This window comes from Anarhichas minor, unplaced genomic scaffold, assembly GCF_050575085.1.
Source record: "Anarhichas minor isolate MPS153535 unplaced genomic scaffold, ASM5057508v1 ptg000136l, whole genome shotgun sequence".
In the NCBI taxonomy this organism is placed as follows: domain Eukaryota; kingdom Metazoa; phylum Chordata; class Actinopteri; order Perciformes; family Anarhichadidae; genus Anarhichas; species Anarhichas minor.
In genome coordinates, this window is record NW_027466582.1 from 8,855,961 (window position 1) to 8,881,347 (window position 25,387).

Consider the following 25,387-nt stretch of genomic DNA (forward strand, 5'->3'; position numbering starts at 1 on the left):
GCTCGCTGTTCTGACTGTAGTTGTCATGGGCTGGTCCAGGCTGGAATGGTGCACTAGAATGACCTCATCTTTAGATGGACGCAATAACAAACCTTGTAGCAATTCGTTGCCCTCTGCTGCCACCTACAGGCACTCAGGAAGAACTTCCAAAACAACACGCACAACATATCTGCCCTTTAATGGTAACTGTAAATGAAAAACTCGGAAGGTGTTTATAGTTTGTCCGTTGTCCTTTGAATTATATTACTGCTTAAATGTTGTGGTCTTTTTCATATGGATTTGAAATCATAAAAAACACAGAAATGAACATACCTGTATCAAATTGTGTAATATCAAATATGTTTGCATGGCCCCAGGATTTATTTCTTTTTTGTACCATGACATAGAAATACAAGTAGAAGAGGCTCCTTAGATGCAAAGGAATACATTTCATTGTGTGATTCACAGTGTGCCAAAACCAAATGTGACAATTTTGTCAACTTTCACACTTAAAACATACATTTACTTTTTGTAACTGAAGTGATGTTTTCGTGTTTGTCTTTTGTGCATTTCGTGTGAATGTGCACGTTTTAAAATCAGATTGGACTGTTGATCTTATCTACACACCTGCATTACAACACTTATTGAAAAGTCTGGATTAAAGTGCAAACCCACCTCACAATTATTTTGTGTTGACAATTTTATTATAAGTGTTCACAAAGTGTTTTACAGCAGTTTGCAGCTTGCTGCAATGTTAGAAATAGAAAATGTAGTCAAACCCTCTTGGTAAAGACCAAAATCAAGATTTGTAATCTGGAATACATCAATGTCAATCTAACAGCTACTGGGCTTGATGGGTGGAATATATGGATTAATATCATGCACAACATTTTAAATTCATACCAGATTTTATACAGAAACCGCACAGAGACCAATATTGTTCTTAAAAACAGGAACGGCTTGAGAAGTGTTTAACCCTTCTCACATTCGCCCACTAGAGGGAGGTAGCCAACTACTCTGAGGGACACTTTGTCTCTCTGAAGTGAGCACCTGTTTGCCTTGTTGAGGAGGTTTCCATATTCTTTAAAGTAAATAGTCCACAAGGGGGAGAGAGCACACCTCTTACCAAACAGTAAAACCGTATAACACACATGCATGAGATTAAGGGAAGTCAGATCCAAATCAAAAACAGGTATCGAGTTTTGTTATATATTTACTGCGGATATCAAGTCTTTCCTTTTTCTGCTAATTCTGAACTTCTCTTGAGTAGTGTCAGTCGTTAGTGAGGTACTGTGTTGTCTGGAGGTATACATGTTTATCAGGCGCTCAGCAGCGGGTGTTAGGTGTTCATGGCTTTCTTGCTGTGACTGCGGTCTCCTTTCATCCAGTATGATTCGGTTTGCATCTCCGTCAGTCTGGAGACGGTCCTCTGGAAGGCAAAGATCTCCTCCTCGGCTGTGAACAGTGTGAGGCGCTCGGCTGCCTCCTGTAGAGAGGAGCCAACACCAGGGTTAACGGCTGATTAACTCGAATCCAACGAAAATTGAAACTTATTTTGGTTAGAGAAACAGGATTAAGTCCACAGAAGGTTGGTTGTTTGATTCCTGGACATGCAGGACCAATCTGTGTGAGAGCAAGGCCCTCTTCACACTCGCAATGTGTCATGAAAACGTCCCTTAACACCCAATTTTTCAAGTTCGTTTGACTTTTATCCTTCTGGAAGTACTATGAGGTGAACTGAACTATCATTTAAAGAGTAATCAGTGATGTGATTTACATATATTTAGATTTTAGGAACAGCTTGCATTCATTGCTGACAGGAAGTGTTGGTTATAGTTTTACCCCGCTGAGGCCCAGGTCATCCAGCAGTTGTCTGTCCCTCTCATCGTCCCCTCCAGTGTGGAGAAACAGCCGTTCTAAAGGAGAAGCTGCCAGCAGCACCACTCTCACCTGGGACACAAAGGGGAATAAAAGAGACACAGGAATGTCCACTTTATTTATGAAGGTTACTTCCTCTATTATTAATGATTAAGTGATCAATATTAAATGAGAGCAGTTAACCCATTCATTCATTGCCTCCTTAAAATGACAGTACTTATATTTCTGGTCAATTTGATGTGTTGTATTGCATTTATGTACATATTGACTTTATCTTGCAGAATCAACTATAGAGTATATATATCTACAGTTTATAGGAAGTGAGCCAATATGAGGCTGGCTTCTAACTTAAGACTGTATTAAATGCAGTAATAGTACTTTTTGCAGTGAATAGTGTAGTGATTTACTACTTCAATTTCATGAACGGTTGTCTGTCGCTATGTGTGATAGTCTGGCGACCTGTCCAGGGCGTACCCTGTTTTCGCCCAGTGTCACCTGGGATCGGCTCCAGCGACCCTGAACAGGATAAGCGGTTACGGATAATGGATGGATGGAGAGAGATTGGACAATGACATAGAACATAACTCCCCAGCCCGACGCAACGTCACATTGGGCACGTTGTGTTTAATGGTCGGCGCTTAGATCCCTTAGCCACCAGGGTGTGAAGGGCCTGCAGTGATGTTACCAGCCCATTTTCCTGATACTGGCAAGGCTGTTGAATGAAGGCTGGGACCAGGTCTTGAGCTATGGGGTATAGCATGCACAGTGTAACTGGAGCTGCGATGTTAGAGGGTTACAGCCGACGACACCAGAAATAAAGGGATGGTGTTGTTCAGAGTGGTGATGGGGGGCAATGTGTGTGTGTGTGTGTGTGGGGGGGGGGGGGGGCACTGTCATCTCCACAGTCTTAAGAGTGTTCAGCTCCATGTTGTTCTGATCGCACCACAGGGCCAGCTGTTCAACCTACCCTCTGTATGCAGACTTGTCACCGTTCCAGATGAGGTCGATGACCGTTGTGTCAGCTTTCAGGAATTTACCAGACGGGCCTCCTCAGGTGCAGTCGTTGGTGTAAAGGGAAAACAGCAGTGGGGAGCGCACACATGGGTGCTTGTCTGGGTGCTGGATGTGATTTTCATGAGCCTCACTTGCTGCCACTGGTCGTTCAGGAAGTTTGTAATCCACTGACAGGTGGAGGCTGGCACAGTGAGCTGGGTGAATTTGCAAAAAAAACGCAACACCGAGGCTGCCATCCAAAGCACCATCTTGATCATCATCCTCTCAATTGATGTGTGCATTGCACACAGGATAATATAGAAATCGAAAATTCCCGCTCCACCACTTTCTTGAGCTTCAAACCTTCAAACCTTCACACATGAATGCATTTGTGATATGATTTATTGCTTTTGTCTACTTTAAGCCCAATTTTAGTTTTTCCAATTAGATGGAGCACCTTGCTGTCGTAGAAGTTGTCTATGAGGGTGGTGAAGCGTCTGGCCTGGTCCTTCAGGGTCAGTGTCAGAATGGGAACATGGCGAATGAATACGGTGTCAAAGAGCCGTGCCATTTCCAGGTAGTCACTGGCACCCATGGGCTGCAAAACAAGTGAGCATGTTACACGAGCTTCTAAACTACAGCAGAGCACATCACAAAACGGAGAGTAAATAGTTTCAGTATAGCACACATGCACGGCACCCTTGTAGAGACACACACACACACACACACACACACACACACACACACACACACACACACACACACACACTATGAATGTTGCAGTCTGTGTGTATGGCTGCAACAAAAAAAAATGTCAACTGCATGATGGGGCACCTTGTGCAAAAGGCTCAGGCTGATGTTCAGTCCCTGTCCTTGGTTCTTTGCCATTCAGGATGATTGCTCTCAAAATGAAAGTGGACATGCCAACATACAGTATATAGACAGATGGAAGAGGAAGCCTTGAAGCTTAGATGCCTGCAAAAGCTCACCGCTGTCCATCAGGCTTGAGACTTTGCACACACTGCTTTATTTGAGGCACAACAGGCTCAACTATTCACTAAATCGTCAATAGACTGCTTTTTGACATTGAGCAGAAAATAGGACTGAGATTGAGGGAAGGTGATTCAGTTTGAGAGCATTGGTTTGGACAATAAGTACACAGAGGTGGGAAGAAACTGAATAATAAAGAGGCAAGAGAAGTGCTTTGAATTTGAGCAGTTTTGATTAGTGGTGAGTGGATCTTGTGTGTGAGAATGAACTGTGTGTGTGTGTGTGTGTGTGTGAGTAAAATCTGTGCTCCCCTCCTGCATTGTAACTATACTATTAACTAGTCATTTATGTTGGCCTTTTTCTTATGTTTGTTGTAAACATGTTGAGAAAAATGATATATGTAGCTAAATATGGTGATTATCAGTTTTTACAATTACAGAATTATAAGACAAAACAAACACTCACTCTGCCACACAGCTCGTCAAAACTACAGTCAGCGATGGAGCCACAGGTCTTCTCCAGAGTCACGTCTCTGCCCAGAACTGTGAGCACCCGAGGGCCTGTAACTACGGAAACACACACCCGAAGATGTAACTGATCCTCATATCATACAGCTTTTATCATCACATTTACAGGTGAATGGTAGTAATAGAAGTCTACTGAGAAATGAATCCATTTTAGACAACAGAAGTCAAATCCTCCTCATTTCAACTTATTAACTTACAAAGCAGATTTCTCTACACTGTGTCCACAAGTGCTTTTAAAATAGAGTTTTTAGATAAAAGAATACAAGAAAAAAACGTTATATTATGCTATATGTCTACTATCACTCAATAAGGTGTATGCCAAAAGTGTTATCATGCAGCATCAGTTTACATTATTTACACGGGGCATACAGAATACATCATTTAAAGATGGTGTTGCCCTTTAACTTCCTCACCACTCTTTTGTTTTAAGGCCAGCTCCTCAAACAGCACATCCAAGAAGGCCTCCGCACCAGGCTCCCCCGTGCTGAACAAGACAACAGAGAAGACAAAATAGGAGATGAAATTAATAATGTTGAAGTGGCCACATCAAACGATGGCAGAAAGGAGTGCACCGGAGGGTGGGTACTTAGCTTTTCACTCCATCGGTAAAAAATAGGATGTTAGGCTCTAAACCTGAGCATTAGCCTGTGAATGCACGCCAAATGAGATTGTAAAGTGTGCGTGTTTGTGCTTGTGTTTTAACTCTATGTAAAAGCGTGTGTTGCGTTCTATTTGCATACAGTGAAAAGACGAAAGCACTTGAAAGCTCCAATACAGCGATGAGCAACAGCAGTGCCATTCATACCTTTTTTTTGTCTGCGTGTTCCTGGCAGCGTATATGTAATGACGAAAATAGAAAACTAGCTTTTAAAGCTCTACCATTTTCTCATGTTCTATTGATTCCTCTTTCCTTCTTTTCATGGATCTTTCATGGTAATGAAGGTCTTTATAAATCTCCCAGTTTGTTTCTCCTCATTTATCCATCTGTTTGCCTTCTCTTTCTGTCCTTTAAAAAAAAATAAAAATCAAGCTCGATGATGTGCAAAAACATTTTCCTGTGTGTGTGTGTGTGTGTATGCTTGTGTGCATGTTGTGGATGCAGGTTAATGTTGACTCTTTACCAGACCTTTGCACAGCCTTAGAGCTGAGCTGGACTGCAGAACAAATGTGACCATTATTAGTGTGTGTGTGTGTGTGTGTGTGTGTGTGTATGTATTACATGGAGTAGAGTTTCCCCGCTCCAGCGTTGTCCAGCCTCCTGTAGTCGATCCCAGAGTCCAGGCAGATGGTGTGGCAGTACTCCTGCACACGCACAAACACAAACACACAGCATACAATAGAACGAATGAAAAGTCCCTCAACGGTCAAATATTCAAAGTAGGCCAGTCTATGTTTTAAGTGAAAAACTTTTCAAAATTCTGTATTTTTAATGTAGTGGCAAAACATAACAGTAGGTTTATAATTATACTATTATAACCTAAATATAAATGAGAAAGTTTAGGATACACTTGCACACTGTTAGATTTTCGATTTGTTTTCTTTCAAGAGTAGGTTATAGTTTCTTTAAATGATAAATACTCTTTGTTTATTCTGTCGGAGCTACAGCGTATTCTTTGCCAAAACCAACAATGCGTTTGGTTTTTCTCAATACTTTGCGACTTCCCTACCTCGCCTGTGGTACTCCGCTGTAAACCCATTGGTTCCCACTGAAGATGGAAATCTTGAACAGTGTGTGTGTGTGTGTGTGTATTGATGTGTTTTTAATTGTTTTTGTTCAACAGTGGCGCTCTATGGCACAGAGGGATATAAAATATCAGGCTTTTGTTACAGAGACTACTTGTAGGTAGGATCAATTTGGTCTTTTCATATGGTCAGTAAATATTAGGAAATAAGCAATACCACCAACTTGTCCTTTTAAGTAGTTTGTGTTATTTCAGTATGGCATCAAATTTAGATTCAAATTTCCTTAAAATTTAATGATTTCAAATTCAGTTTTATAGGTTTTTCAGATTTTGGATTAGGGTTTCTTGTTTTGATTTTTTGGGGTTTTATTTCTTGTAGTAATATACATTTAAATACTTTGTAATCTAACTAAATACAATGTGTGAGAAGTATTGGAAATATAGAAAGGAAATACTAAAATTGTGCACCATATAAATGGAATAAACCTCAGCAGGCTATCCGGTTAGATGCTATTTTTTCAGTCCAGATTGATCATCTCATTGAAATCTCTGAGATAACAGAGTTTCTGCGGAGGTGTCTATTTTGTTATACTTACCATGCGATGCTATAGTATGTGCCAACATTATAACACAGTTCTGTACTGCTCATCTGTCACGGACAAAGAGCAAATATGAAACAAGTGAACAATTTAAACAAGGGCAACGCAGAAGGCAGGAGACATCTTTCTCTCCTCTGACAGCGACACTTCTTCATGGTTTATTGAGCCGATCTATTGTTCCTGCAGCTATTCAAGTGTGTTACAGCAGGGTTGAACTTGTGATGCAGAGTTCAAACTTTTCCAGATAGTGTAAAACGTCAACAGGATTCATGTCAGGGAGTGCACCACAAACTATAATCATCATCTCCACCATTCTATCAAAGAAAAGAAAGGAATTGCATATCATCCCATCCAAGCCATTGCCGGCTGACTGAGTATTCACCGACAGCTCAGGGAAATTATGAAATCAGTGAATTTCTACCACTGGCCCCCTTAAGCGGCAGGATAATTAGTAATCATCACAAAGCAAGGGGACGGAAATACTCTATTCTTCTCCGCTGTCAACTTTTTATCTCCATGTCCGCTCACACAAACGGGGTTCCCACTCTGAGCCAATTGGCTGAATCAGGCTTAATAACAACCTGACAAACTCGCCCTCCCCCATGCACAAAAGGGAGGTGTCATTTCATCAACCTACTGTGACCCCACCAACGGGTAAATAGTCCCTCCAAAATGGAAAAAAAAAAGAAAAAAAACTTGTCACTATCGCCGCCACATCATTAGAGTCTCAGTTTGTCTTTTCTCCTGCCATCTTCCACTCCCTCCCTTTATGGACCGTCTCTACCTGCGGTAAAGGCGGCGGATGCATTTTGCTTGACGGAGAAGCGGAGGTACAAATAAGAGAGAGGAAAGAAGGGAGGAATGGAAACACAATCAGTGGTGATGATTCCATTGGTTATTTATAATCAGATAAGGCTGAGGCCTTGCGGGTCATTACTTGATTATCCATCTTGAGGAGATTGTCAAGTTCTCACTCCTCCAAGATTTCATCCGCCTACACATTGTGGTCTCCCCCCTCCACCATCACGCTCCTCTCACAGACTCAAATCCTCGTCACTTGGCCACTTACAGTCTCATCTCCCACTTAGCTTATTCTGTATATCGTGCTGTACAGCTGGACAACAATCTGATATATAAGATATAGATATACATATATACACACACACACATATATATATGTTAAAGTCACTATTATTTCTCTGTCACTCTGTTTAGTTGACCTACGTAAAATCTAAACATCGCTCAGTATGTTCACTTACACTAAATTACATATATACTTAATTAACAAAATATCATGGATACTATTAATGCCAAAATACTGGGATATTAGTGAGGCAAAAGTACTTGGCATAAGGGATCTGTTTTTATATTACAATGGTCAAATTACCAATTCCAATTCCTTCAATATGTGACAGCATCTCTGACCTTCCTTTGTGAGGACTTTTGTTGTTGCACAAAGACTTTTCTGTCTCAGCATTGGCTCAAAAGAAATAATAGCAAAGTTGAACTGCGGTCCAATTGAAGTCGCATTGTGTCTTATTTTTAAACGGTTAGAGGATTAATTGACGAGTTGATCAACACAACATTAATTGACAGCAATTTTATAATTGACTGTCATTTATCAAGTAAAAATGGCCAAAAAATTCAATGTTCCTGGTCCCGTGGGAAAACTGCAGTGGAAACTGGCTAATTTACGTGTTTCTGCTTCTCAAAAGTATCGAAAATATTTTGATAGTAAATGGAATATATGTTGGGTTTTGAAGTGTTGGTTGGACAAAACAAGCAACCTGTAGTTGTCACGTTGGGCATTTGCGAGGAGCATTTCTTCATTATTTGTCAAACTTAACTCTTAATAAAATAAAAAAGGTTGACAGAATAAATTGATAAGGAAGTAAATCAATAGTTGCTAGTTTCATTTTCAACATGAGTCATCCCATAATATTAGCTTTTTGTACTAGTGGTGTGAAAACTAGTCCTATATGTAGCCGACCCACAGAAAAGCAGCATGAAAGCAGCGGCACTGCAAATTAAGAGTTCCACTACTTGCTCGGGTGCATTCACAAACTCACGGACACAAGAGGGGAGGGAGAGACTGAAGAGAGAGAGAGATGACAGACATGAGAATCAGAGTCTCTTTAGAAGAAAGTCACCCAAACACATGTAGCTCCAATCATGTCATTGTTCAATCTGTCCACTGCTCTCTCTGGACAGCCGTTTAGCATAAAAACAGAGTGGCTTTTTTTTTCTTCGGTCGCTGCCTCCCCTCTGCGCCCGCTCCCTCTACGCCGTATCTTTCTCTATGCTTTACTCCTCAAAAAGTTGCTTTTGAGTTTTTCAAAGAGCGCGGTGCTATTGAGCTGCAACAAAAGCCAAGGATAGCTGACTATTGGGCCCTGATGAGGTCCACTCCCTCATTACCCAGCAGCAGAAAACATTTGATGCTTTTTTTGTTTGGCCCAGAGAATTGACCAGGCCTCAAAGAAATGCGGGGTGGGAAGGCTGAAAAAGAGACGAAGGGGGGGGGGGGGGGGGGGGGGGGAGGAGGGGAAAGGTTGTCGTCCATTCAACCATGTGTGTCTTACAGCCTTGTGTGGAGGGACAGAAGAAAAGAGGGAGGGAGGGATGGAGGGGTCGAGAGAGAGAGAGAGAGAGAGAGACGGGGGAGAAAAGAGAGAAAGCTTAAAACACTGCCTTTATGCTGGCAAGTTGTGGACGACTCTTCTGACATCAAAGTGTTTTCAGTAACTGGGGAGCTGCTGTGTGTGTGTGTGTGTGTGTGTGTGTGAGAGTGTGTGAGTGGGGGTGTATCTGGTGATTTTATTCATTCTTTGGCAGTCGGGGGGGTACGTGACAATGTGAACACCCTAATTACACCTAATGATCTATTCCCTTAAAGTGTGACCGCCTTGGGCCAGCGATGGTTTGTTCCGAGGGGTCGTTCTCACAACCTCCCCCTGCCTTGGCTGCTCCTCTTGGGGAAACATCTTTTGAGTTGCAGGCCCCACCTTTCGTGATCCAGGACCCCACTGGACCCCCCACCCTCAACCCCTCTCCAGCTCTGATGAGGCCCAAAACCAAACCGCTCCAAATCTCTGTGGAGTCTGTGCTACCCGCACCTGGCCAACAGAGGCTCCATGCGTTGGGAGCAACACACTATCCGGAGATCGCTTTAGATCTGAAATAGCTTGATCTCGTATAACATCAACTCACCAGACTTGTAAAGGAGTTCTTCACCAATTCAGCATTTCACTCCTATACCATTGTCAGACACACACGATGGACTGTTTTAGAATGCAGCAGAACTAAAGATATTATCTCTTTTATTCCACACTGTCTTCTTCCTTGTCGAAACAACCTGCCGCCTACATTACCCACAATGCAACGAGACTGCCAACAGTTCTGTTGGAAATAGTTATAGTAGCGGCTAATGTAGCGCCGCCAGCCTCAAGCAGACAGGAGCACCTCCAGGTCTTTTTCATTTTCAAACTGCTTTGATCTTGTTTCGATTTTGGAGGTTGAAATGAGGACCCATGCCTTCTGTGAGCACTAATATCACCAACAATGTATTACTGAGGTGTAAGAACCTGCTTGTGCTCCAGTAAACAAGTTACCATATCATCATAAAAAGAGAATCTCTTTTCATTCGTAACATCTAAAAAAACGTTCGTCTTTTCATCTTCATGATGTTACAAATTTGAAAAGAAGGCAGAACATCTAGAGGCGAGCGGGTTGATCAAGAGTCGCACAGAGGCTGAGCTGTAGAAATGGTTTTACAAACGAACACATACTAGACAGAATCATGCACCTGTGTGCATGCATGCTTGATCGAACACATTTCACGTGCACACACTTATAATAAACCAGTGGGAAACATCAGTTAGGCAGCAGGTAAGTGGATCGATTCAAAATTAGGTGAGAAATACAGAGCCGGAATTAATTCCTTGTCTTCAAAAGGAGAAAAATGTATTTGTTCTTTTTAGTAATTGTTCAGTTTTGTAGAAGCGAGACACTAATATGAAAAGAAGTGAGGTACGCCCTCGAGGCATACGGTGAGTGGCACTGCCCTGCCATTAAATGCTCTGGAAGACAATGAGAGTCGTCAAATGTCAACATCCATTTGATTTGAACTGGCAGGCTGCCGGCTCTTCACAGGCAGTCCTTCTCACCAAGGTCTTCATTGGAGGACCACAGCCCTCTCATTCTTCATTTTTCTTTCTCTATCGTCCCGTTTTTATTTATATATTTATTTTTCTCTCATCAGCAACTGCACAGCACACAGCAGCAATTATTAACAATGACACAAAAAGAGAGAAGGAGAGGGGGATCAAAAGAAGGGTTAAAAACAGCCGGAAACACAGAGATACTCAAAGTTGCCTCAGGGTTGTTGTCATGTTTTTCCTCCCCTCGGCAGCATTGTAAAGTCACTATTCTGCTACCAAAATACAGAGACCTGACCTTGGGTAAGTAAAGCCAGCGAGCAGAGCGAGATAGTAATAGAATAAAGAGCGGGGATGGAGGGCTAGAGAGAGGATGGGCGATGAGCAGTGGAGTGGAGAGGGAGGACAGTTCGTGAGAGAGAAAGAGTGTCTTAGTTACAATACTGGCAGTATCCATTAAAAAAAAAAAGAAGCCCTTAAACCCTGTATTTTTCAGAACTCTGAGCTTTGCCATGGCTGCAAAGAAAAAGAAGCCTTTACAACTGAATAGGGTTCCTGATGTAGTCTATAGAGGCACTAAAAGGACAAGAAATTACAAATGACTGAGTGGATGGAAAAACTAGAAAACATACTAAAAATCGAAAAGCAGTCAAAGACTTTTAGGTTCAGGGAAGTTATATGCTTTCCATGTCTGGCAAGTGGGTCTACTAGAAAGTTTGTACTTGATATAATGATTTGAACATTTCTTATTTCTAAGACAAGGAGGCTGGATAACTTGGGGGGTGTTTGAGGGGAAAAGGGGGTCCCAACTAATCAGAAGTCAATAGTTAAATAAAGACGCAGGCGGACAGAAGCGATGGATTAACCTCTTCCACTCTAGCTCAGGTGATAGGGAGGAGAGGTCAGAGGCTATTTTTTTACTTTTTAACACCCTCATTCACTCCCTCTCCCGCTATAGAAACACACTCAGGCACGCACATACGAGAGCGAGCTGCATCAGGGAGGAGGACCCGCACCACCGGGCACTGCGAGCATTAATTCAATCTATCAAGGGTCAGCTAGTTAGCAGCGTGACCTCGCTAAAACACGCTTTAACTTCACAGAACGGTCCGCTATAGAGAGCGCCGTGCAACCCCGGAAAAACCCCCGACCCCGAAAACCAGATGGCCTCACAAAGGGGAACATGGAACCCTGAAAGAGAGGAGGTAGTACGGGCCAGAGACGGACAACAGGCATTCAGGACCTTGATAAGGGTGGATTAGAGAGGGCAAGGGTGCTGCCGGAAGAGTGGGTGGGGAGCAGGGTGACTCCAAGACCTCAACCATGTAGATTTTGTTAAAGCACCTGTGTTGCGCTTTACTGCCATTATTTTCTTATTTTGTACACAGCAGCACTCACTGTGAGGTTTGTGATGCAACTGGTAACAGGTACATTCGAATCTTGCAACAACATACTTATTATAATATCTAGCCTGACCAGTAATGGACATCTTAAGCCCGACTAACAGTGTTATTTGGGAGGATTAAATCCAGATAAAGTATTACTCTTACCAGATGTTCCTAAATCGGCTCAGATGTGATGCTGTGCTAAATTTATTTTTGCGCTGTTGGTTGATTTATGTAAAAATGTTGCTTTCTAAATAATGCGAATAACTTTTTTGTTCATTTTGTACTGTATATTTTTTACCAATATAGCAGTGATATTTTGTTTTTGGAATATTGTAACCCAAGACCAATACAACAAAATATGTTGGTAGGGCTATAACTATTGTGTTTATACAATTTGAATACCAGTGTTTGATAAACATGTTTAAATTTGTCTATTATCTATAAAAAGTAATGAGTTTGAAAACCGTTTGCCTCATTAAGCCATGAATCTCAAGTAGCACTTTGAGTGGCGATTTTCAGAACTTCAGTCACAAGAGTGTTTTTCTGCTACATTATATCGTCCGTGAGTGTAATTCAGCCAGACCTTTGCTGAGAACTTACATGTCTCTGTGTAAAAGTGTAGTCTGTACATACATTATACATTACCTTGTGTTTTTTCTTATGAATAGTATAAGAATATACAGGACATTTGTAGCCCGATACACTACAGTTGGATATTGCTTGCCATTACGATTTAATTTAGACTAAATACCAGTAAAAGGTGCAAGAATGCTGCCCTCCTCTGTTGCAAAATGCATGACAAGAAATTATTATGCAATTATTTATGATCACTCCAAACACATCAATGATCATCTGAGATGCAGGCAGGATAATGGTGCTACCTGCTTAAATTGCAAAGTAGATTTTTCGCTGGAAATGCTAACCACCGCATCGCTCCTCTCACCCCCCCCCCCCCCCCCCCCTTACTTTTGAAATGCAAGCAGTCTGGGTCAGTCACTCAGCTCATCCGCCCGTCTCTCATTCACATTACCTGTGCTCCCTCACGCTCTTCCCATCTCCCCCTACCTTTCTCTCTGTGAGTCTTTCACCGTGCCCTGGTATGATCAAAGACAGCTTTGTGACACTGTGCGAGGCATCCAGGAAGCAGAAAACATCAAACCACTAAAGAGCAACTTGCAAAACAAGACGGACACAGAGGGATGAGGCGCACGCGCAAGTGTGTGTATGTGTGTTTGTGATAAACAAATGAATTAATTAACAAGACAAGAGAGAGGGATGACTTTGTCTCTACCTTTAGCACGTCGATGAAAGGTAGGAAGGTGTCCCTCTGAAGTCCGTTTTTGTACAGATCTGAAAGAGGAGGGAGGGCTTGTATTAGAGCTGCTGTTTAGCCTCCTAATAATGTCATTCCCTCGCCGCAGATTGGCAGATAAAGTGGCTTTTGATGAACTGAAGGATGGGTGGGGAGGCACGACAAAAGGACTGGGACCAGGAGAGAAAAATGGATTTCTCTACCGGCAGCGGCAGCAACATAAAATTCATTACATTCCCAAACAATGGTGGCGAGAGAAAGGACTGTCGCCTTTTCAGCGCGGACAATGTCCACAGCAGCTCTCTGAATAGATGTTTCAATTAGCTCGGCTGGAACAAATTACATCTGAAGTAGCATCCCTGATAGACAGATAAAACAGATAGGGATTCACACACAAACACGGACAAAGACACACACACACAGACACATGGCCGGGCTTAATCTTTCTCCAGCTGCGAACGTAAACAAGCAGTTGATGTTGATGTTTGGGCTTAAGCTTATTACAGTAGCCTTGGACCCGACGCACTAAATAACTCCTATACTGTGATGGACTGTGCCGTCTATGAAACTATTGTCAAGGAATAGTTAAATACTTTGGGACAAAACCTTATTTGCATTGTTGGCGAGAGTTTTTTTCCGGAGACCACTTTCATGTCTGTACAGTAAATAGGAAGTTGGAGACAGAGGACAGTTAGCTTAGCTTAGCATAAACACTGAAAAAAAGGTGGAAATAGGTATAAATTACCTCTAAATTCACTAATTAACATGTTGTATATTGTGTGTTAATCTGCTAAATCGTACCATGTACCAATTATTTTTCATTTTAAAAGGACTATTTATAATATTGTATTGTTGATTGCTATAGATCTATGTAACCACTGCTGCTGACAAGGACACTTATTACTTGTTAAATTACTAAATAATTGAATGGACTCAAGTCCTTTAATGTAAACTGCATGTGATCCACTGCACTGAGGGGGTTCCACTCCAAAGAAACACACCATTTATCCATCTAACCCTCCTCAATCTCATTAAACTCCTTCAGTGTATAAAAACAATAAAACACTACTTTAGCTGTTCTAACAAAATCCTTTTTTTCTAAATATCCCCTCCAAACACATCTAGGGCTGTTTGATACCGGGATCTCCACATCAATAAAGATGGAAAATGTATGCCTTTCATGTCCAGTTGTCTCTTATGGCTTTCAGTGTTCCATTAACCATGTAATTAATACCAAGTAGCCTCTCTATCAAGTTTGCATGGTTTGGCGCTTTGTTCTTAATAGCTAGTAAATATCAGAGACAGCGTCTTTGTCTACGAGAGCCATCTTGCTGCCATCCACTTCCTACCCACTCAAGACTTTGAGACATCAACGTCTTCCCCGAGAAAGAAAGACGTCAGATAGCACATCGTGCATTTATCTCCACCTTGATCGCCGCCTTGCTCATTCTTCCTCCAACCTTGCTCCACTGGCAGTAAATGCAACATCAAAGCTTGTTTAATAAAGGTTGTCGTCATGTCTCTATAAGTGAGACCTCTTCCTCTGCTTGTTTGCTGTTAACAGGACGTAGGTGTAGGTGGGTCTTGTAAAGCACAATTGATCCTTGCTGGAGCCAAGCACTTTTGGATAAAAGTATTAAGTGAACATTAAGTGAATAATGTAGATGTATGTAAAGTAGGTGAATAATGTGCTGGTTCAAGAGCAGGTGAGGCAAACAGTGATGTTCCAGGAATAGTACTTACTATTTCCGCTGCAGGTAGACGGTGTATTGTGTCATTAAGAGGAGCTTCAGGGCTAAGGCATTGTTACCTCCGAGGAGGAGGTTATGTTTTTTGGTTTGTTTGTTTGTTAGCAGGATTACGGAAAAAACGAATGGCCTTAATTGAATGAATATTGGTGGAAGGGTGTAACATGGGCCAATGAAACACCTATTACATTTTAGAGCAGATTGGCCTTGGCGGGGGTCTGCGCTCTCAGAGCGCCCTTCTAGATTGACAATGTTTCACTGTCAGCCTGAGCTGAGCTTTCTATAGAATGCCATGCTCAAAGTTATTGTGATTTATAAGTCACATAATGAACTGATGTACTGTAACTCAAGAAACTGGGAACAACTTCAGATACCACTTGGATGTTAAAATATATGTTAAAATATATTTGGGAGAAATATCATAGTGCTTTGGAGATGAGATTAAGTGATGTATTGATTGTTTGAAGCTAAAATGAGTGTGTGTTTTCAACAACTCATCAATCATTTTAACTTTTTAACTTTTTAACACCAGAAAAATGTGCTGCAGCTACAATTTAGTTGGTTTCATTTTCCGGCATAGATAATCCTGTAAGGGTGTAAGACACTGCACTTGATCTTTTCATACAATTGTTTATGGGTATGTTAGATATATGCATGCAAAAGGGAAAATAACCAGCTGTTCCAATAACATTTTTCTTTTTCTTATTAATGATTCTTATCAAATGGGTTAAAATGCATATTTTTGCAATACAATGGTTACTTGGGGCTTAATTGTGTCCGTAGTCAGCAAGATATCAACAGAGTAAAGTTGGTGTTAGAAAGCAATCTTTTCGGAGGCTATGGATCAGAGTCAGAGCGGGTTGTCCACTCATCTGAAGATCGTCTGTTTGATCCCCGGTTCTTCCAGTCCGCATGTCAAAGTGTCCTCGGGCAAGATACTGAACCCCACAATGCTTCCGAAGGCTCTGGCCATCGGTGTGCGAGTGTGTGTGTGAATGAGCATTAGTTTACATCCTGATGACGGCTGGCACCTTGTGAACGTTGGCATGTAGCGTAAAACGCTTTGATTAGTCGGGAGACTAGAAAGGCGCTCGATTAAATGCAAGTCCATATTTGAACGCTATTTTTCACAAATCTGGATGATTTGGTTCAAAACGACTGTTTCCACAGCAAGAAAAAACATTTTCAGATATATGTCGTGATTGAATTACTTAAAATTCTGCACCATTATGTAAATGTATTATTTGTTCCTGCAATATGAGTAGAATTTAATATTTGTTGTCGCTACTATTACTGCTCTGGTAGTTTCTGTTACAAAGACGCTCCTTTACGTTTACTACTTGAAAAGAAAAGAGTGCTACGACAGTGTTACTCTGATGACTGCAATCGTGCACTAAACCATCCTACCTGCTAACTGAACTGTGTGTTTGGTAACAAGAATATAATTAATAAACAGCAGCTAAAAACTAACGTAAAAAGGTACAATGAATGTGCTTAAGACACGAGTCGTCGTACCATCAGGGGGTCTGTTGGAAGTGGCCACCACCACCACTCCGATCTTGAACAGCGTCTCAAAGAGCTGCTTCAGGATCATGGCATCAGCAATGTCGGTCACCTGACAGAACAGAACCAGAGAAGAAGAGAGACATTCATGAACTGTATAAAGTACCTTTTCTAGCCACAGCACATGTGTGTGTGTGTGTGTGTGTGTGTGTGTGTGTGTGTGCCTCTAAGGTTAAACCATGCCATCAACACTCCATGTTGATTAGGGTCATTCAGGTGTGCTCATTCAATCCTTTGTGTCTGGTCATGTCTATTCACACTGACACGCATCCACGCACGCCTACACACACACACACACACACACACACCTAAACCACTTGAAGTGACTGCAAATGGTCATGAAGCGGCTTTCTGCTGAGGACAAGCAGCTGAGACAAGGCAGCGGGCCCCGAGCTAATCAACCGAGCGGACGTGAGAACGACTGAACGCAAGCAAGAAAACGAAGAACAAAAGTGATGAAAATGGAGCGATGTGAATCCAGACTGGGGTCACGATGGCAGAAAAAGCTTTTATCCAAATGACCGTATAAAAGGTGTGTGTTGCATGAACTACACAAGGCTGTTATACATAAATCCAATTCAACTGTCCACTGCCTTTTTCATCTACATTATTTCCACGAGTCCACAATAAACAGTGGATGACGACACTGAAGCAAGGACGTTCATGAGTCGCTGGCAGCTACATGAAGAGCTCTGACCTTTCTAGTAGTGATCCAGTGCTCTCACTTTTGTTTGTTCTCTCTCATCTCTCTCGCTCTCTTTCACCTCTGTTCTTTTTGCACAGTAGTCAAAGCAGCATGTACATTGTATAACACGCCAGATTAAACATGATGGGTATAGTTGGTCTCATGCTAATTGGCATGTGTATTAAATACATAAATAAATAAGGTTTTATTCCAATATGACACACAATTAAACTAACCTTCCTTTAGAAAGTACATTTTGAGGAGAAACATTTCACAGAATACCATCCATATTTGATGTAAATTGAGATACATTTGACATTACTTAGCTATTATCTTAAAGAAAGGACATGAAACCTTTTAAGAACTGGGATGTCTTGAATAAAAAGGAAGACTTCTGTCCCGCCCTCTCCTTTTACTCCCTCTTACCTACTTTCCTGTACATAACAGGCACTTCTGATGGCCATACCCATGGCATATGCCTCTTTTCATCCTCTGGAGAGTCTTCTGCTTTTGCATATTAGCCCCACTGCCCTTGCCAATACTTGATTAACATTTGTGTTAAAGCCTTGATTTCGCTAAGGAGAGGTGGCTAGGGGCATCAAATTAGTGCGTGTGTGAGTGATTGTGTGCGGGTAATGAGAATCAACAGAAAGCCAAGGCTCTGTGCTTCTCTGAAGGGGCCCCCATTTCCTCCGACCGCAGGATTTTATTTTCATTTCAAAAGAATCATTTAAAAATGATCTTTTATACAACCTGGATTTGTTTATTCATGTGCCCTCAACATGGGCATAGTATGAGGGGCAATATTGATTGCTGAATGAGTCGGGGGAGAGGGAAAGAGAATGGGTACCCACAGAATGAGAAAAGGTGGAGGGGACTGATGTAGCACTTGTGGAACACAAAAATAATGGCGCAATCGCCGTCAGCCAATGCCGATATTTAAATGAGCATCCAATTACTCAAGCGGCTGTCAGTTTACAGCGAGGCACACGGGTGCCAAATTAAACCTCTTTTGATGTTACACCTCTTTATGTACACAACCTATGAGCAATTTCACTGAGGCTGCACAGTGACTGAGGCCCTGAGACAATGACGCTCAAGCGTTTTCTTCTCACTCTTCGCCTTACTTCCGCGCTCTCTTCCCATCTTTCCATCTCGGACCTCTCAATGGCGAGTATTCATTAGCGGAGCCGGGTGGGGGCTGTAAAAGGAGGGAGGGGGGCTACAAATTACTGATAATGGCACGGCGCTAATGAAGAGAATGGAGAAATGTCATTAGCATTTAAGAGGATAAGATCCATCTGACCCGCCGCCGCCAGTCGCTTTCTAGCTCCACTCACTTAAGGAAGCGGGAGAGTGCGACTGATACCCAGAGCCTCATTTGCATGGCTGAGTGGAGGAGGATGCTGATTGGTATAGGCTCCCACCCCCCCCACCCACCCCAACTCTCCCAACCTCGCAACCTCTTGTTTATGCATCACAAACAACGTGCACATGTCTGCTTGTTTCCCCTCCCATTCACCGGTAGCAACAGTCGACACACGCGAAAACAGCAGAGCTGGCGACAGCAAACAAAACAAATCAATGAGAATGCACAAACAGCGCCGCAGTTTAAAATGTGAAAGACGGGTGGATGAAAGGAGCAGCTCTTGATCCTCACAGATGCATAGAGAGTGATTAGAGAGAGCAAGCGCACCTTCTGTAACCCTTGACCTGATGGCATTAACTGTAATGATATCAGTAAGAGGAACGACATTGTGCTGCTATCAGATGTGTTTGGCTGGCTAACGATGAAGACAGAAGCACACATCTCTACTCAGTGAATGGCTAACTACCTTACAGAGAAGACAGGGAGCTTCAGTCGTGGCTCTCTCCTTTGACACCAGAGAGCAAAATGATGTTAAAGTTCTGCAACACTAATGGCTCACAGTGCCTTTCAGTTCTGTAAATCCAGTTTTCAAAAACTATGGGTGACTTGGTTTTAATGGTGTGTGAGAGCATAAACAAGCAACAGGAGCAGATCATTGACTCAACCGACTGCTGCAGTTTCAACGTAGTGACAAGGAAATGTTACACATCAATACATGTGACATTCTTTATGTATTTACCGCTACTGTATTAGTGAATCACTATTTTACTACATACTAAGGAGAGAGAAGGTTTCATTGCTACTGGAAGTCATTTACAATTATGTTATATTCAAAAAGGCCACTAGGTGTCCCCAGTTCTGTTTTTGTGGGGGTATCAAGATCTGAAGCATCCAGTTGTTCAGAAAAGGAAAGACGCTGGCTTTAAATGAACACGGATAGTGATCACAGATTGAACACTCACTTCTTAACTCAGAATACAACATTTAACATGTTTTTTTTTCTGTTTCTGATATAGCAAGAAAGAAGGGTAAACCATAAAGCAGCTACTACGACGCACAAAAGAAACAAAGTGATTAAACATCACTCTGTGTCTTTCTTTTCAGATTTCAAAATGATCTGATCTGTGAGTTATACATGCCAGTCTCAATTCCTGTGGCTTCCTACTGGTTCTGTCTTTGTGTTTTAATCTGTAGCATATCTGCTGTCGGCTCGCCTTTCCCCCTCAGTACAACGTACAAATAATGACTTCAGCATGACTGTAGGTCAGATTGACTCTCTGTTTATCTGGAACATTATTTGACACATTAAGTTTTAAATTTGACCGTTGTGCAGCATCATGGTCATTTGGGATTTTTTTTCTAATTTTTGAATCCTTTAAAATGATATTATCTATCCCACACACACAATATGCTCCAAAAGACATATTTACCTTAAATCTTTGGCACATTTTAAAGACTATATTTATTTAATCGTTCCAGCCAATTGGTATTTTCTTTGTTACTATAACCTTCCTAAGCATCAGCATGACATTTGTATATAGAGTTGTACTAGCAGTATATTTGCCAGTATCACTCATTTCACAGTACTAGTGTCAGAGTACTACTGTTTAATCAAATGTATGCAGTTGATATATGGTTTGCTACTTGCAAATAATGTTCAAGCAGGTTTTAGGAACACACACACACACACAGTAACAAACTCGCTCACCTGAAACTCATCAAAACACAACAAGCAAGTTTCTTCGCTGATCTCCATGGCAACCGGTGATATGGGGTCGTAGGTGAACATTTTCCCTAGCCCGCGTTTTGGCAGCCTTTGTTTCCTCCGATGGATCCCTTTAAGCAGTACACAAACGTCAGGCACATCTTAAAGCACACCTGCATCGGCAACCCCAAAACCCCCAATGACAATTCTGAATAAAGCGGTAATTTCACTTGTATGCATAATGGTAGACAATTAGCAGGAGGGCTTCAGGACAAACACAGGGATATAAATATAGGATCTCCAGCGCTCGAGGAGTCATTAACTTCCATAAAGTCAAGCCAGCAAATCTTCAGCAGTTAGCGCTGTGGAGTGGGAGCATAATACTTACTTTTGTGGATGTCCAACATGAAGCCATTGAAGTGGACTCTCTTTTTACGAGTGTTCTCCACATGGGAATAAAACATATCCATGAGCATGGTCTTCCCTGTGCCTGAGAGGGATTAAAGAAAAAGCAATTATTCTAACTTCTTGTAGAATTTAGCACCATAGAAAGAAATACCATGGTAATATGTATTTCTTTTGTGATCCTACCAACATCTCCATAGATGTAGACGCCTTTGGGTGGTGGAGAGGGTTCCTTCTTTTGGGGAGAAAGAGGAAAAATGAGGATGTGACTCAAGTATGTTTGCTCTACATCAAATCTTTTAACAGCTGCTTGTCATCATAAACAATAACGCACAGCAGTTAACCATAAATCACGATGGTTATTCAAAATGAATTCCTGATTTAAAAAAAGCACAAAACACTATAGCTGGTGACCTACATAAACTTCGTTATATTCATTAACATAAAAGACTGATCCATCGTTTAATAAACAAAGTATGCTGAGGCATTAAGCCACCACTACAGTGTGAGGTTTCACATTCTCCAGACTAGCCCACTGCAGGGGAGGAAGACAAAGGGGATCTAATCAACAAGACAAGCCAGGGTTCCCACGAAAGAAAAGCATCATCAGAGGAACAATGGGGGGATTTGTCAGACAAAACGGAGAGGACTGGATGAGGCTCCGTACGAGATGGAGTGGACTTGTCTGTGCAGCCTGTTTAGCGCTGCTAATTGTGATACGGTACTGTTGCATTGAGGTGCTGCTGGAAGTCATTGTGCTGCCTGCCTCCTATCATCAAAAGGTCCTTGCTTTAATTTTTTTTTTTTTAAACGTCTTCTGTGTGACCAAGCTGAGAAAATCAAGTAAAGCCAAATATCTCTAAGCCATGTCATCAGTTTAATCACGACATGTAATGATAACTTGGAGCATATTTGTATATAGGAGGACAAATGATGGATGCTTAATACAGGGTCTAACAACAGTGGGGTTGAGGATTGCCCATCTCTGTAACCGGGCAACGCCAAATAGCTTTGGAATTAACTAAGCACTAAATAGAAAGGTTTGTCCTCTTAAAATTCAATTTAGCAACTATTTTATGGAGACGGTACCCAGGGTCCACCGCACAAGGAGCACTTGACTCTGGTAAATGCAGACAATGGCCAATTGAAAACCAAATGAAAAAAACAAACTTGTTACCCATCCTCTCTCTCTCTCTCTCGCTCTCTCTCTGCCCTCTCCCCGCTCCTCCCCTCAACCCCCTCCATCCCTCCATGTCGCCTGTTCTGTGCTGGAGTGAAATACTGGAAGAGCAACAAGCCTTTCCTGTCTGCTCTGGCATAACAGTGTGTGACTTCTCCCTGACTTCCCAAGCTGCCCTCTGGCATGGCGGGGTAATTGTCAGTGGTGGCTGGAAGCCATTCTGCCACGGAAGAGTGGAGAAGGACAAGGCTGTCCCACAGCCACTCTGTCTAGCTGAGCTCTGTGGCCTTGTCTCACCTCCTGGAGGAGGATATAGACTGAGTGGAAAGTTCACATGCAGGACATGGTCACTTTGGCTTTGAAATTACTTCAGGAAAACCGCATTTGAACATGTTTACCTACGGCCGGAGACGCCACGTCTCTCACTAAGAAGGTTAAAGGAGTGATCGTAGGAGTCTGCGTTTGGTCTAAGTGGTACAACTGTCCTGCTGGAGACCTCCAATGTACAGGAGGACTCTCTGACTTGTAGAGAGTGGCTCCCTCTAAACAATGGCCCATTGTTAGCCGACCATCCGCAAAAACCACGCCACTTTGGGTCAATATTAAGTCAATTGTACTCTCCTCACAGACTTGGTCAGTGAGTGAGGACAATGGCGGCACTTCCAAAGAGAGAACAGACACCGAAAGGACAGTGGTATGACCTGATTCAAACCACATTAATTGCATAAGTCCTCCAGTCAGTGTGTGTGTGTGTGTGTGTGTGTGTGTGTGTGTGTGTGTGTGTGAGAGACAGAGCAAGAAATAAGGTGCAAGTGGAGAGGGGGGCGGTGGTGTTGATAGCCTAACACCAAAGTATTTGTCAGAGTCCCGAATCAAAAGCAAAAAGGACAAGAATGGCCCAGACAATGGGGATCCCCTCATTACTGCATGGAGATGGTGAGAGACTGAGAGGAGTGCCGGGACGGGCCCAGCGGGAGGTCTGCCCTGCTGCCTTCCAAAATCTCTGCCTAACCCTATTTGTCTGTGCCAGCCAACCAACAAAACAACTCCCACCACCAAATACTAGACAGTCAGCTCCCCTGACCTAAAAACAACAACAGCCCCCGACATTACGCCGTTCCAAAACTCACATGCACAATACACTTCCCAGACCCCTACCCTCCCTTTGACCTGAGCCCCATGGCCACCATCAGTGATACAACTGGAGTACAGTGCAGTGGACTCTGCGGAGACCTTTCACATGTTGGACGTCAATGAGACTTTATAACAGAAAGAGAGTCCAGATGCCACACTGTAAAGAATAGTGAAAGAGTGAATGGGGGCATGATTTCAGACATCGCACTAGTCGAGAGCATGACGATTCATTATTGAAGTGGAAATAGTAGATTGACAAGACACAACCCCACTCAAAGGTCTACTTACTGGCATTTTCTCGTCATTTCAACCACATCACATGGTCTTTATGAGGGGCTGGAGTTTGCTCAGTTGTCACAGAGATGGATCTGTTGGCATACAGGTCCATATGAACGTACATATGAACAGATGCATCTCTGTGAAAACTGACAAAAACTCCACCCACTGATGAAGACCACATCATACGGTTGAAACCTCTGCAAAAAGCGGGTGGAGTTGAGTTTGGATTGTTTGGTCAAAGCTCTAGTCTTGATTATATAGACCTGGTGGTTCTGCACTTGGCAGAAATTAAGAACTTGTTGCTCTGGGAGAATTTGGAGAAGGTGTGTTTGATTGAGCTCATTATAGCAAATGAAATTAGGCTAAATCAGAGTGACACATCGGGGAACTGGTTGCTTTATGTCATGGCTGTTAGGTCTCTGGTGTGGTCTTGATCAGTTGTTAATTTTGAAGACCAGTACCATGTCAAATATCTAGCAATAAGGAATAATCTATACAGACTTAAATTAAGCTAAACGACTTTGATGTAGTACTGTTTAGTCAGAATCATGCATGGTTTTCATGACAACTAACATAAAACACTTTTTCTAAACAAAGTTCATTGTATTTTGTGGAATATAATTCGTCGGCATGAGTTAATGTAATACATACTTATCATGCGTTATAGTCTGCTTATAACACTGTTTGATTATAGTTATAAGAACTCAGAAATATGCATAATGCTTTATAACAATTATCACAACACATCATAAAGCGTTTTGTTACGACTAAGTATCAGATAATTGCTGGTCACTCACTGACCTTATTTTTGCAAGGATCATAGTGTGTATTATAACTTCCATAGTTGTAATACATTATAATCTTTTTATAATGTATTACAACAGTGATTATAATGCATTACAATGTGATTATACGTTACTCATAGTGAACGTTGTTCACTTTAAGTTAACAAATGTATTGTACATTATGTGTTGTTCTTGCATAGATATAATATGTTTCCTGTTACTTAAAGCAAACAAAGACCACTCAAAGTAACTCATGACATAATTATAATGCATTATCAATATGTTTATAATGCATTATATACTTGGGCGTCATAGAAGGTGTTACCATAACTCCTTTACCTTGGTAGCAGATCCACCATCTTTGTTTTCAGCTGTTGTAAAGTGGGGGTCTTTATCATCTTTTGAAAGTTGATTGTTGTTACTGTAGTTCTTCAGGGTGTGCTGCAGCTGAGACAGCTGCTGGAGAACATGTCTTTGCTGAGCATCTTTCCTCAGAGAGCCACTCTGAACAAGGCGACCATAGTGTCCACTGACGGCACAAGTATCTGCTGCTGGAGACTCAGGGGAGCAGGAGGATGCGGATGAACTGCAGGTCCTCCAACCAGCGTAACCTTGAAGCATTACAGCAAAAGCATTCTCTGTTAACCCTTACACAACGCTTACAAACACACCTTGATTCTATATACACCGTTAGATGCAATGCAACCGTGAAGAGAAGGCGCTACAGTGAAGTGTGATCCGAAGGTTATAAGCGATGTAGTTACCTAAGAAGACTGGGTTTAATACACGATATCTCCCACATTATGAATACCATACACCTACAATATAACTGAAAGACACGCACCGTTTCCAGAGCAAATGGCTGACAGTCGGCACATTTTCTCTGAAGTCAGAAAACTGTCTCTTAGAAAAACAAATATCGAGTGTCTGACGGCTGCCTGGGCCGTGTACGCCGCCATGATGTTTCAAAACGCTCAAACCTTTATTGACAATCATTTGACAGATATGAACCACATGACAAGCATGGCA

The 25,387-nt window shown here is 42.1% G+C and overlaps 1 protein-coding gene across 5 annotated transcripts; it reads right to left on the bottom strand.

Annotated features, from left to right (window-relative positions):
• Positions 1-661: 661 nt before the first annotated feature.
• On the bottom strand, positions 662-25,350 carry afg1lb (AFG1 like ATPase b). Of its 5 annotated transcripts, XR_012951489.1 has the most exons (14): positions 25,203-25,350; positions 24,698-24,969; positions 21,167-21,215; positions 20,964-21,065; positions 20,579-20,706; positions 16,769-16,868; positions 13,485-13,543; positions 5,587-5,669; positions 4,781-4,851; positions 4,306-4,406; positions 3,308-3,448; positions 2,825-3,100; positions 1,822-1,929; positions 1,434-1,465 (listed from the first exon to the last, which is right to left on the bottom strand). XR_012951489.1 is itself a non-coding variant. In XM_076083546.1 (13 exons), exons 1-13 carry the CDS (start codon positions 25,315-25,317, stop codon positions 1,319-1,321), a joined length of 1,473 nt encoding a protein of 490 aa, XP_075939661.1. In that variant the 5' UTR covers positions 25,318-25,350; the 3' UTR covers positions 662-1,318. The 5 variants fall into 5 exon arrangements, 3 of the variants coding, with proteins under 3 accessions (XP_075939661.1, XP_075939662.1, XP_075939660.1); XM_076083546.1 differs by lacking the exon at positions 2,825-3,100 and having other exon boundaries at positions 662-1,465; positions 21,167-21,212; XM_076083547.1 differs by lacking the exon at positions 2,825-3,100 and having other exon boundaries at positions 662-1,465; positions 4,306-4,400.
• Between the last annotated feature and the right edge of the window lie 37 nt (positions 25,351-25,387).